This window comes from Podarcis filfolensis (assembly GCF_964270895.1).
Source record: "Podarcis filfolensis genome assembly, chromosome: 7".
In the NCBI taxonomy this organism is placed as follows: Eukaryota; Metazoa; Chordata; class Lepidosauria; order Squamata; family Lacertidae; genus Podarcis; species Podarcis filfolensis.
In genome coordinates this window covers 47,986,965-48,001,789 of record NC_139603.1, presented here as the reverse complement: position 1 = coordinate 48,001,789, position 14,825 = coordinate 47,986,965, and the positions used below count along the sequence as shown (strand labels likewise).

Below are 14,825 nucleotides of genomic sequence, written 5' to 3'. Positions count from 1 at the left end.
TCTTCCCTGTTTATCCTCAAAATAATCCTGTGATGTAGGCTTGACTAAGGGAGAATAACTGGTCCAAGTCACCCAGTAAGCTTCATGACTAAGTGGAGATTTGAACCTGGGTTTCCCCCGTCAGTCCCACTACTTTTCTGTAGTTAAGTGTATTTAGGATCGCAGTTCTGAAGAATGAAATTATCCAGTACACGGATGCAGCCTGCTTAAACTAATATAGATAGATAGAAGATAGATAGATCATAGATGATAGTGAAAATGTGGGTCCTATCAGCAAAAATAATACACTTCCATACACGTGCAGAAAAACTTTTTTAAAACACAAGTTTAAATGAGCAACTTTAGTTTAATTCATAAAACCTATTCTTACTTTAAACAGCTGGCTTTTAAAACTATACACCTCTGTGTGCCATAATAATTAATATTTTCTTGCCCTCTTTTTTAATCCACACCTTAATATGATATGCCCTAACATGGCATTCGTTTGCATTCAGATGGGTGGTTTTTTCTCTCTCTCATTCAGATTTGATGGGGGAGGAACCGTGAAAAGAGGTGAAGAATTTCAAGATACTGTGTAATTGTTTTATCCCTCTTGCTTGAGGGGCTGTATTTTCACAAAAAAAGGTTTTGTGTGAGCACTCTTAAAAACCCAGCCTCAGGTTATTGGAAACATCTGGCCCCACTTATCTGCTCAGTAGGAAAATCAAAATGCATTTGACTGATGAAATGAGCTCTAGCTCCAGCCACAGAGCTAAACTGCAGTCTTTACAAAACCCCATAGTACCAACTTGCCCTTCGCAAGCATTCTTAGGGCACACCACTCTTTAAATGGCGCTGTCTAAAAATAGCCTTTAAGCGCATATGTCCACATGAGACTCAGCATCTGCCTCTACACTGTCCCTAATGGTTTTCTTTCCTGAAGGTAGGTCAGTCATTTAAAAGGGGGGAACAAAGTTGCCCTTCTTGTTCACTGTTCATATTTGTTTTCAGTGTAGGTAAAATAGATTTAAAACCTAGCCACTTCAAATTGTGATGATGTCACTGTCCATTCTGTTTTGATACATAATATAACCAAGTCCAGTTTTGAAGAGACATTCAAGGTCACCTAGTCCAAACATGTGCCACGGGCAGGATTCTTTAGACAGAAGGTATCTCTGACACATTTTTTCCTCTTGGAAGAAGTCTAGAGAACAAGATCTTATCACTTTTTGTGAACAGCATTTTCCACATACAAGCACTTCTTACTCTCCAAGGCTGAACCAGCTCTTGCTATAGCTGGAACCAGTTGCTTGCTAGCTAGTCTTCCTCTCTATGGGAGCATGTTCCTCTACTATTTGAAAAATTCTTATACCCCACCCATCCTTGATCTTCCCTTTCTCACCTTAACTGGTAATATGAATTTTCAATTCCTGTTTTTTTCCTTGCTGATTTTGATTTCTCTCTAGCTTTTGCTGGAATTTTTAAACTGGACATTATGATCCTGGTGAGGCATGCTTTGTGGGCTTTCTATGTCATGGGCCAGTTCAGAACTTTGGGTGTATCTTAAGTACTTTTGGGGTGGGGTCCAGACAGCTGCAGGCCATACCTCTCTGATCCTCCATCTACCTTGCAGGTACTTGGTGGCCAGGCTAGCTAGTCATTTCCCTGACTCTTACGATGTTTTAGAAATGTGCTGGTTTGTTTTCTGGTTGGGGCGGGGGAATGTTACTGTTTCATCTGGTATTGTAGACTTTTATCTTCATTGTTTTGCATAAACACACACAAACACACATTTACTGATTGTTATCTTTTTTGTAAACAGCATAGTTTAATATGTCATGTGTTTATGTTTTCAAATGTAAGCTTTTTGGAGACTTTTTAGGTAACTAATAAGTCCTAATAATAATTCTGGTATTAAGCGTTATATACAAATATGAAAACAGGACCAAACATCAATACTAATGAAGAAGATATTTGGGGATGTGGCCAGGTATCTATACGTATCAGGTTTGCCATAATCTGTCTTATCCCAGAATGTACATTATTTCTGGCCATTGCATCTAGACTTGGGTGGGGGGTGCGTATTGTTTTTGTTTGTTATTATGCTTTTTTGTTTTTATATTATAAACCACCCTGTGATCTTTCAATGGAGGGTGGTAAAGAAATTCAAAGGGGGGAAATGTTTCTAGAGTTGCCTAGCCTCATCCAGATGTATGTATGAGTCGGGATGCCTTATACCATTTACAATGAGGTCAAAATGCATTTTTTCCTTTTTTAAAAAACAACACACACACACACAAAAGATCATATTGATGACCTTTACTGCTTAGTTCAGATGTGAGCCAGATAGTCAGCACTTGGAAATATCTCATAATTTGAAGAAAACATTGAATCTCATTAATATTATTATTTCTGTATTTGTACATGCACACACAATACTCTTGTCAAAGCACATATGAGCCAAAGTATAAACTTTAAAGCCACAAATATAGTTAATTCAAAACACACACACCAATGTAATTATTATATGTAGTACAATAAAATGTCGTAAAATACATCTTCCTAGCAGTGGGTTCAGAATAGAGACTATTTTGAGACCAACCATTTAAATATTAGTCTTTTGGTGAAGATAAAATATTAATCTTTGGTTGCAGTCATATTCCCACTTACCTGGGAGTATGCCCCATTGAACTCGGTGGCACCTACTTCTGAGTAGACATGAATAGGATTGCATTATAAAAAACATAACTTTGAATGTTATATGGAACCATGTCTAAATGTTCACTTAAGCTAATAGATTATGTTCCCTTTATCCATCAAGACAGTTGTCATATCAAAGGGAATGTAGTCCCCCCCTTTTTTTAACAAATCGATGTTATGTGTCCTGAATTGCTGTATTTCCATTTTGATGCTTTCAAACACCAGTCTTTACAACCTTCCCTACTATATTTCTGTAGCAAATGTTGTATCCCTTGCTTCTTAGATGGTCTGGTCTAGAGGCCAGTCTGTGTTCAGCACCAACTTTCTCTTCTTTCCATTTATTTTCTATTGTACTGTACTGGGAACTAGCATGGCAATTGCCCTGCGTCTAGTCCCCTACTTAGTTGTATTCTGATGTCGCATGTGCTTTCCTCAAACTTGCTCAGCATCAATTGTCACTGGCAGGGGCAACAAAATGCATAAGAAAATAGGAGGCTGCACTATTATGAATCACGACAGGCTTAGTCTTATCTAGTTCAGTACTGTCAGTGCAGCCTTACTTAGAGATGCAAAGGACACGGGTGGCGCTGTGGTCTAAACCACTGAGCCTCTTGGGCTTGCTGATCGAAGGCTGGCTGTTAAAATCCCCATGACGGGGTGAGCATCCATTGCTCTGTCCCAGCTCCTGCCAACCTAGCAGTTCAAAAGCACGGCAGTGCAAGTAGATAAATAGGTACCGCTGTGGCGGGAAGGTAAACGGCGTTTCCATGCGTTCTGGTTTCCGTCATGGTGTCCTGTTGCTCCAGAAGCAGTTTAGTCATGCTGGCCACATTACCCAGAAGGCTGTCTGTGGACAAACGCCGGCTCCCTCAGCCTGAAAGCGAGATGAGCACCTCAACCCCATAGTCGCCTTTGACTGGACTTAACTGTCCAGGGGTCCTTTACCTTTACCTTTGCAGGGAATTGAGCCTGGGATCTTATGCAGGCAAACAATGTATGCTATAAATGAGCCATAGTCCTCCCACTCCTCAGGCCCAACCCCAACAAACAGTATGATGACTGCCTGGACATGGGTAAGCTTACTACTCATAGGGGAGCAGAAAAAGATAATGCAAGGCAGAAGCATCCCTATTAATCGTGGTGTATATTTCTTCCATACGACCTTCTTAGATGGGGAAGGTGAGCAGTTCCTATCCACGTGTTGAAGTGAATTCAATATTGAGTTTATTTTTCTTATATGCTGTAGATGTAGGATGATGAGATCCAATGTTGCACTGGTAGGCATGTCACCACTGCAGTCCCTCTGCCCCCCAACCTTCCCATAGGAGTTTTTGGGTGGCAAACAAGAAAGAGGCTGCAGTGGAAAGGAAATGATGAGGAAGCCTGTTCCACAAGCAAGTTGACAATGTTGGGTTGCCATTCGTACCCTATAGCGGCATGTATGTTTCTCGTTGGCAATGAAAATTATGTGTCTTTCAGGATTACAGCTTGTTGTATGAAGAAGCAAAGTATTTTCAGCTTCAGCCCATGCTAGGGGAGATGGAAAGGTGGAAACAGGATCGGGAGACATGCCGGTTTTCAAAATCCTGCGAGTGTTTGGTTGTGCGAGTTGCTCCGGATCTTGGAGAGAGGATTACTTTGAGTGGCGACAAGTCTTTGATAGAAGAGGTTTTCCCAGAAATTGGTGATGTGATGTGCAATTCAGTCAATGCAGGTTGGAATCACGACTCAACACATGTCATCAGATTTCCTTTAAATGGCTATTGTCATCTCAATTCAGTTCAGGTATGTAGACACCAGTATATCAGTTTTTGGGCAAGCTGATAAATATGTGAGCCAGAGTGATGTTTAAAAAAACAAACAAACAAAAACTTTGAAAGTAAATCAATCCAAGCCCTTCCTTAGAGGATCGGTTGTATTCTCTTTCTTATTATTTATTAAATTATTATTCATTATTAAATTTGTATACCGTCCTTCATTCGTAGATATCAGGGCAGTTCACAACATAAAAATACAATATAAAAACCACAAAATATGTAATACAAATAAGAACAAAAACAAGCCAATCATTCCCCCTCCCACAACACATTTTATTTGATACACTGGGTCTAATGGCTTGTGCTGAACCTATTCAGTAGATAATGGAGCATGCAGATGCTTCTGAGAACAAGGCAGTTTCCATGTTCTCAGCAGCAGCTGCATATGACATGACGAGAAGAGCCACGTACCATCACTTAAATTAATTGGCTTAGTGAAAAAATATGTTGCAGAACTCATCCTGGAAGGTATTGTTGAATATCTATGGGGAAGATACATAGGAGGCTAACCATTTATGGAACAACCTGTGGTGGCTTATGAGATTTCTCTCCACTCCATGGTGTCATGTTTTAGGAGCTATTTTCAACAATCGTTGCGGGTTCAGGAACGTTTTATTTAGCTGCCAGAATTTAAAAACATCTGAATATTCTACATGATTGACACAAGACCTGTCTTTAGTTGGTCAATCAACTAGTACGTCTACCCCTCTATCCTACACTACTTTACCCTAACTTTCCTAGTGCGGGGAAACAGTTGAAGTTTGAATATTATGCCTTCTCAGTCTACACACACACACACACACACACACACACACACACACACACAGAAAGAGAGAGAGAGAGAGAGAATAATACAGTGAAAAATTCCTGAAGAATAAGGTCTGGTCGTATCTGATTAATGTTCAACACCTGTATTCCAATCAGTCTTTGAAAGACCTTGCCTTGAACATTTGGTTTGTTCTGTTTTAATCAATGTCTTTTAATTTACATTGAACATTCAAGATTAAAACAAATCCCTACAGCTACAGTTTAAAGATACCAGCTGCATCCTGCCCCAGATCATTTTAACTTTGGCTTCTAAACACTGGGCCAAATAAAGAAGTTCAGAGATCACAGAAGTACTAGAGGATTGGAGATTATGAGCACATTTATATCCTAATTTTCTTCCATCATGAAGTGTTCCTAAATGGTCTCCCTTCCTAGATGGTCTCCTATCCAGACTCAAACCACCTTAGCTTCAGCAGTATAAGTCCATCGTGTACTCTCAGAACATGCTTCTGGAGTTCCAAAAGCATGGAGCATTTATCAGGAAAGCCTTTGTGTGTCTGTGTCATAGGCCTTTAGAATAATCAATAGGATGCTTACATTAATCTTAGTGAGCACATTAGGTGAAGGGATATTTACCGTATTTTCAGTTTTAGTTTTCCAGTGAGAGTTTGAAAGGGAGCCTAGATGTTAATGGAGTTTTACTGCTACACCACAATCATCTGCATGTCTACTCAGGAGTAAGCCCCATTGAGTTAAAGGCACTTACTCATCAGGTGAGCAGTAAGTCAGATCAAAGGCAACAACCTTGAAATTAGCGGACTTTTCATGTACTTCCTTCCAATTTAGATATTTCCATATAGATGTTGGGTGTGTCTCATCTCTCTGTACACATGTTAATGGACTTAGCATAGGGCCTACAGATATCCTTTATATTGTGCATTCATGAAAAGCTATTCTCACAATAGTATTGTAGTGATTATAGGCAACTTCACTTTCGATTCCATTTGCTCCTGCAAAGGTTTTGGGACAAACATACTACTTAGTTTCCAGCAGTTGCATATCCCATAGTTTGCCACTGAAATCCTGTAACTTTCCATACCACAAAAGTTTGCAAGGGGAAGGGGGTTGTCCTGCTTTTGTTGTGCCACAGCAGAAGTGTCTTTCCAGGTGGCAAAAACGTAGCATCTTTAGGGAAGCATCACAGAATGACTGATAAAGTGGAACGATGTATGGGTGTTCCAGTATAAATCCACCACTAATGCACTATTATTGCATCCATGACCTGTTGGAGTACCCAAAATAAAGCCCAGAATGGAAGGCTCATAAGACACTGTACCTCTATCAGTTCACTTGTTATTGTCATTACCACTGACATCAACTGATGGCCAGTTGGCCATGGATTGGGAGAAATGGTTCTCATGCCAAAGATTGGCCCATGGGCTGGAAGTTTCTCACTCCCGCACTGATGGGACGACGGCACTGGATGTTGCCCTACATTTTTTTTAGAAATCATGCAAAGGTGAATGGAATGAAGAGGTTGCAATTTCAGTATTCATTTAACTACAGTAGCTGCTGTTAATGTCTTGAAATTTACCAGTAGTTATCATTGAGGAGGGAGTTTATGTTGCATAAATATAAAGTAGTTAAGCATATAATAAAAAAGTACATGAAAACAGATTTTGTTTTTCACAATTACACTGCTGCTGCTGTTGTTTTTAATCTTTTGTTCTGACCCAATCTTTTCCTCGTCCTATTTTGTAGGTACTTGAGAGGTTGCAGCAAAGAGGCTTTGAAATTGTTGGCTCCTGTGGAGGAGGGGTGGACTCTTCCCAGTTCAGTGAATATGTACTTAGGCGAGAACTCAGAAGGACATCTCGTTCATCCTCTGTCATTCGAATAAAGCAAGAGCCTCTGGACTAAGGACATTTTTTTTTCTTATGCGACAACAAAAAAGGGGACCCTTTTCCATGGGCAGTCGGAACACCAAAAGAGCTCTGGAATGAAACATTGAATAAAGACACATTTATATCAAATATAGAGACCATACCTGTATTGATACAGGAGCATTTGGATTAGTAATAATAACCTCAAGGTGTAAAATATGTATATGTAAAAAGTTAGAAATGCAAAAAGAAAGAAAAACCCCTTAAAATTGTAGGTGAGATTGGTGCTGTGAGGGCCATTAAGTGTCCTAGGCCATAGTCAGGCCTGATTTACAATAAAGAAGCCATTGCCAGAAGGGGAGGCTCACAGCTCCCTTCCATTTTCCATTGCCAAATGGTGATCTGTTTTTCAGCATGTACATCCTGAATCAGGTTTGCAGGTGTTTGTGTTAGAGATGACTGGGCACAACTCTAGAAAGCATCCATCCATTACACAACAGAGGTCATGAACAGGAAGTCACACACTTCTGTCCGTCTGACAGATGTGATCCATCTTATTTTTTTATCAGATGGAATCAGAATTTATTCCTACATGGCAGAGTTGCTCTGGTTTGACTCCAGTGCATTCATTTTTACTATTTTTTAGTCAAATGAAGTACACTAAATTCTGTTAATGTCCTGATTTAAGTCAACAATAGTAAAGAAAAAATGAAAAATGTTTAAAAATCAAGATGAGCATTTGCTTTTAACTTGCTCTATTATGCATCTGATACATTCATTGGACAGTAAGTGGTGCTGAATTCTGTGCACAAACAACAATATGAAGGCACAAATACGTTACTTAAAGAAAGGCAATGTGCTTTATCTTTAGTTCATAGTGGCAAACGGTTCTGATGCACCTCAGGGTGCTTCTTTCTCTCCATCATTGAGACAAGTGACCCTAATGTTGGTTAGTACGATCTTTTCAGTCCTGGGCAATTATGTTGTAAAGTCATTAAATGCAGGCCTGTACCCCTGCTTTTACGTCTCTCTAATGCTAACATCCCTGTGTAGTATAATTTCATCACTGCCCATAAAATCACAAGTATTGTTTTCCTTTCTGAGTAGTATAATTCTGCACAGTTTTGCTGAAGATGTTGTTTTAAGGAGAAGGGCAGGCCCTCCAGCTGCTGAGTAACAATACAGGCAAGTCCCCACATATGTTTGTTTGACTTGCATGTGACTGTGTATACGTGCGGCGCCAATAAATAAATAATGATGGGAGAGACCTGGAAAGTCAAGGGTAGACAGAAAGTAGATCTGGATCTACTAGCAGATCTGTGGATGATTTGCTGTGATTTCTGACTTCCCAAAGCAACAAACAAATGACCCACCTCTGCCCCATATAATACCCTAATGATAAAAACTTAGACTAACCAAGAATGTGTTTTTTGTGTGGAAGGACTGTGCACAACATCCAGTTCTGGCACTTCTGGAATCAGAATTAGTTAATCTTAAATTTATATCTTTTGCAGCGGACTCTGGCTGGTAGATCCTGAAGTCTGCCTACCCCGATCAAAAGGAGCAATTGCAAAGCCAGTTGAGGGGCCACAGGAAATGGTATGACTACTGCTCCGTTGGTGGAGCACAAGATCCACTGGCAGGACAAAACTCACAAAATACAGAGAACTGCAGACAAAACGATCCTTAATACAAAACCTAGTGACCAAAATCAGATAAGGAGAAGCCTGTATTTTAAAAAAGGATCAAAAATACAGTAAAAATAACTATCAGATAACTAACTACAATAGTAAGTTCATAATATCCCATCATAAGCCAAATGCACTTTGACACAGAGGTCTTAATCAGTGGCCTTAATATAGAAAGAAACATAGTGCAACCATTCTGTAGGCTTTAGCTCTTGACTTTGGCTTCAAATCTCTTTTATTAACAACCAACCAAATTATTTTTCATCTCTGTTTCCATCAATGTAAATTTTCCCAGGATACAACCATACAGATTTACCTTCTTTCTACAGATTCAAAGTGGTATTTTTCGAGGTCACAAGATGTGACAGTTAAAAAGAGACTATAATTGGTTCTCATGCTGGCTTCTATATGTTGGTTATTTTATTGCATAGTACTGAATGTTTTGATTTTTTTCTGTAATGCTCGGGGGGGAGCCATTTTAAAAGGGTGGGGGAGGATTTCATTCTCACCTAGAGCTAAACAAGCAAAGCCTCTGGGAAGCATTTTTCATAATTTCCAGAGGAGTAGTGAAAACAACAAAAAGTGTCATGGCACCTTAAGAACATAGAGAGAGGCTGCTGGACCACACCACTGACCTGCGTAGTCCACCATCTTGTTCTTACAGTGACCAGCCAGATGCCTGTAGGAAGTCTGCAAACTGGACATGAGCAACAGCACTCTGCCCACCAGCGATTCCCAGTGACTGGTAGTTAGAAGCATACTGCCTCTTGACAGAGGAGGTAGAACACAGGCAAATTCATGGCCACTAGCCCCAATGGCTAAGCCTCATTTAAAGCCAGCCAAGCTGGTGGCCATCACTGCCTCCCATGGGAGTCAGTTTCCTATTTTATCTTTTCTTTTATCTGTTCTGAACCTTCCAAAATTCAGATACATGTTCATGAGTTTTAGTGTTATGAGAGACAGAGAAAAACTTTTACCTACCCATTTTCTCCATGTTATACATAATTTGGTAAACTTCATTCTGTCACTTCTTACTGGTCTTTTCTCTAATTAAAGTTCCAAACTCTGCAACCTTTCCACGTAGCAGGGGTTGCTCTCATTTTGGTCGCCACTTTCTGAAGCTTTTTGAGCGCCACAATATCCTTTTTGAAGTGGGCTAACCAGAACGGTACACAGTATTCCAAATGCTGTTGCACTATCGATTTGTATAACAGCATTATGATATCAGCAGATTTATTTTCATTTCCTTTCCTAATGATCCCTAGCATGGAATTTGCGATTTTCACAGGTGCTGTTGACATCTTCCATTAGCTACAACCCCTTCCATTAGCTACAAGTCTTCCATTAGCTACAAGTCTCGTTCCTGGTCCAGTTCAGACCCCTCCAGTTCAGACTCCAAGAGTGAAATGAAGGTGTATATTTTTTGCTCAGATAAACATCACTTTAAAGACTAACACCATTATTTTGGCGTACTCTTTGATGGACTATAGTCTTGTGCCATAATAAATGTGTTCCCCTTCATTGTCTGTTCCAGAAAGTGTAGCCTGATTATGTCAAGACAATGGCTATCCTTGTGAACAATAATTTGGTTGGTTGTTAATCAAGGGGGTTTGCTTCTCCTTTGAAGGTCTTGCTCTCATTTGAGGTCTCATATACTATAAAGCCAATTGAATTGTTCTGCTTTGTTTGTTATATTTAGACCACCTCTGTCAAAATGTGTTTGGCTTAAGCTGTAATATCCTTAATGATTATGGCCTATTACAGATTTATTATTCAAGTATGTATCTGATAGTTAGTGTAATAACTTTTATTTCCATTTCCTTTCTTTGTTTTTAGGAACACATTCCTGGCACCTGAGAGCCCCTAGTATGTGACATAGATATCCCAGTGGTGGTGTTTCACAAGTTATGGGGGCCAGGACAGGATGGGAGGGCGCGTCTCTAGGTTCTGCAGGGTCCTAAACCCCCTTGTTCCCCTGACACCTCACCAAAATGGGCCTTAAACTGCAGATCCGGTCTAGTTAATTCCATGCCATTGACCACAATAGGAAGGAAATATAAACGTTTTTGTTTTCTTAACAGTAACAGGGGAAGGGATCTGCTTCCTAATTCTCACCCTGCACACAGGGATCCAGCAGGACTTTGACCATTCTGGTTGCTCTCCCATGGAAACTACCAGCAGCAGCAGCAACAGCAGCAACATAAGAGTGCTTTGCCCACCTCCTCTCCAGATTTGCTAATATAAGGGTTATCTCATTTTTCTTTAGGTCTTCCTTGTAAGGCAGGGACAATTTGAATAATGGCTGGTATATATTTTTCGAAAGGACAGTGGGCATTGAGTTTTATTTTTTTCAAATATTTTTGGTCCCTGTCTAACTTGGAGCATCCTTTGAATTTTTACACTTGGCAAAATTTGAACTACTTAGTATGCAAAGTGCTTACTGAATCACCATTTAAGTCTGATGTATTGCAGCCAGAGCATCTCCTAGCCTCTCGACTGAAACAATTTTCTTTCCTCCCTTGCCCTCTTCTTGGGTATTTTTGAAACCCAAACAGCACTCTTCCTCTGACTTTACAAACCCAGAAAACCGATACAGTATGTAGTAATTCTTAAAAACTCAAAAGCCAGCACATTGCTTTGGGGTTTGTTTTTAAGTTTTTAATTTGGTCCTTATAAAGGTCTGGTACTGTTGCTATTTGGGTTTTTTCTAAGAACCGACATAGCTGCCTCCATTTATTTTATTGTCTTAAGTTATTCTAATTGCTTAATTGGTTTTGGCTTGTCTCAACAGAGATTACAAGGTATACAACAGAAAACCCATACTGTTCACAGGTGATGCTTTTGTGGCATAAGACTCACCAGTCACCAATCACCACATTTATCCTTACCCAAAATACCTTTTTATATGCAATACTGTATATTAAGTAAGCTATGACTACACACTCCTCCTCCTTATGGAACAGTGAACTGAAACAATGGTGCAAACATTCCATTTTATTTTATTTTGTTGTGAGACTTGAAGCTCTGAATTCAAGCTTTTTCCAATCAAACGAAAAGGGTCTATTCTAGTATATCTCAAACCTTCAAAAGCTAAAGGAATTCTTCTGGGTTTTATAAAATAAGGGCAGGTAGTCTTGCATCTCCTAGAGGGTATGGCAGGGGAACTTAAATTGATCATGCCAGGAAATAAGTGGTTAGGATAAATCCCATACATAAATGTTCAGTACATTGATGACAAAACTCAGAGTTTCCCTACAATATCAACTTGTAAAATAAAATACAACTTTGCTTTTCCAGTGTGGTGTATATCTAAAGCGGATAAGCTTAAAAATACTGGATAAAATGGCAAATGATGTTAACATAGAGTTGCACTGAGAAGGTAGATTGAGTAAATTTCTGGATTCAGATTTGTAAATTTGGACAATAGCAGTTCTATTGTATTGCTGTTTCTGGATCATTGTTAAATGTTTTGGTTTTTTAATGATGGCAGTTAGTCTTAATGAAATAAATGTATGTGCATTTTTTTATTTAACTTTTTTTTTTTTTTTGCACTGAGGTGAAATGGAAGGAATATGAACTCTGGTACATCCACATTTTAAAAACTGTTCTTAACCAGTAGAATAATCTGTAAACATGTAGGGAAAGTACTTTTTAAGTACCCTACATGTACTTAACTTGGAATATTTTGCATGTTCACTCCACATAACCTTGAAAGAAAAGGGTGAAGATTCTAGATTTGAGGAGTGGGACTATGTTAAATTGTCTCTTGCCCAAAATGTAGCATAATTGACAGACACCAACAGACTATACATGGTTTCGGATTCTGTGTTTTGGTATTTTGAAAGAAATACTACCACACAGGAGTTAGTCTTCCCCCTTACAAATGCTGCAGCTTAACGTTGCTGTTCCTGGGCTGCACTTGATACAATCTGAGGCCCTTATCATTCATCATACTTGTCCAGTTTTCTGAAGCAAACATTAACATCTCGCTCCTTTCTAAATCTTTGAATAGTCAGATAAACACTGCATTGAATGTTATTTTTTTGAACTGAATCACAAATTGTGGAGGTCTGGTATGTTAATGGCACTGTACTCTAGGTCGCAGACATGGACTCCATGGTCATGAACTGAATAAAAATAATGCAACAAGGGTAAACAATATGTAGACTTGTAGGTGACACTGATTAGCCCTTTACAAAGAAAGCAGACTCTTTTAACAATCTGTCAAATGTCATTTATTAAATCAGATCAATAGATACAAGCAATAAATATATTGAATAAGGAAAAAACCAGTGATGGCAACCAGCTCTCTTTTTACAGGTTAATAACATTGTGATGCACTGTAGTTGTAATTTAGCTACTTTTTAAAAGTAACAATAATGATGAAAATAATTGCATTTGATGCCATCAGCAGGTGCTGTATTTTTGCTGTAATGCATGGGAAAAGGGAAAGGAACATCAGCTGCCAACATTGTGTGTTCTGTCAACATGATTAAGTGGTAGCAGAGGGACTGCTGGGAACATACACTGGAAATGCCACACAACGTGACCTTCCTCGGAGTAAAAATGTGGCTGGAGGTGGAAATGAAACTAGGTTCCAAAGGCAAATTGAAGGCACTGTTGCTTATATCAATGATCAATGCATTTTTACCAATACAAATACCTCTTTCTAGTTCCTCATTGTGTGTTCTGATTATTTCCTAAAAGCACCATCAGACCACTATATCAAATATAGAAACTTGGGGGGGTGGGGATCATAGTTCAAAAAAGTGAACTTAAAAATATAAAAGTACCAGCTTCTGGTAATCGCAAGTGGGTAGAATGTTGTCACACTCCTGTCCTGCTCGAGGGCAGCCATTGCGAGAAAAGGATGCTGGATTAAGTAGGCCTTTGGTCGCTACTATGTTCTTATGCTAGAAGCAGCCCAGGTAGGTTTTGAGCAGGTTCTTCTTTGACGGTACTGATGCCAGTGGGGCAACAGTCACTTGGATGTGCTGTTAAGGGTGAGTGTGTCAATGCAGAAACTGGAGATTATAATAAATTGAAGCTTGGAGCATGAAGTGAGGAGCCTTTAACGTGTTCTACTAATGCACAAGCAGTAAACTTGTCCACACCGGGTTGTTACCTGACAGGTCTAGTAAGTATTTGGGAAGAAGCACCAACTGCATATGAAACCAACAGATGGAACCAGCATTCACTTCTGAAGTTGTATCAAAGAACAGCTTGATTCTTCAAGGAAATGTAGTTATTGCTGGTCTCCTTTTAATGTTATACTAAGTTTGGTTTTGCATTTGTAAGCAGATGCTAAATAGTTTTGAATACACCTTCTTAAAAGTTGTATTTGTAGTATATATTTTTGTCTTATGATGACCAGTTTGCCAAAGAGAGTGTGTGCTTTGAATTGGATTAAATATGGGGGAGGAACCCCCACGACTGCAATATTGACAATTGTTCAAATTATATTTTTATTTTTGTTTAGAAGCTAAAACCAATTACTTCATTCTGTCATTCCTGTCCTGGAGAATTCTATATTATGAATTATTTCTGTTGCACAACTGGTATTTGAATGCAGACATTCTTGCTGCCTGAGGTTTATTTACAGTGGAAATGAAACCAAGAAACCTTCAAGGCCCTTAGGCCAGTTGATTTTCTCAGACTTCAATGTGAGTGGTTTATTATTTCTTGAGGGACTGGAGGGATCACCAGTACCAAGATCAATACTTTGCATTAAGGTTTTCTGTTATCTTTGGCTATTTCCTCACTGATCTGGTTACCCAGGCCTCAAAAAAACAAACAAGCACAAACCTGGACATGTTGGATCAGATGTTCTGTATTTAAGGCTGAAACTGTTTCTGCTTCAAATACAGTCTCATTCTTGCATTTGCAATGCAAGATGTCATGGGAAGAGATGGGGAAGCTGGCTGGGTTGTTGTTTGTAAGGGAAGAGAATCCATAGCCCAAGGCACAGCATCTATCTACATTTTCCTACA

The 14,825-nt window shown here is 39.3% G+C and overlaps 1 protein-coding gene across 9 annotated transcripts in view; it reads left to right on the top strand.

Annotated features, from left to right (window-relative positions):
- The window catches only part of KCTD1 (potassium channel tetramerization domain containing 1), a 52,579-nt gene extending 39,068 nt beyond the window's left edge, over positions 1-13,511 (top strand). For 8 of the 9 annotated variants that reach the window (XM_083624279.1, XM_083624276.1, XM_083624274.1 and 5 more), the window contains 2 exons: positions 4,159-4,464; positions 7,026-13,511. In XM_083624279.1, the coding sequence (XP_083480405.1) occupies positions 4,159-4,464; positions 7,026-7,184 (465 nt within the window). In that variant the 3' untranslated portion in view covers positions 7,185-13,511. The remainder of the gene's footprint in view (positions 1-4,158; positions 4,465-7,025) is intronic. The other variant, XR_014550882.1, reaches the window with a different exon arrangement.
- Positions 13,512-14,825: the final 1,314 nt, after the last annotated feature.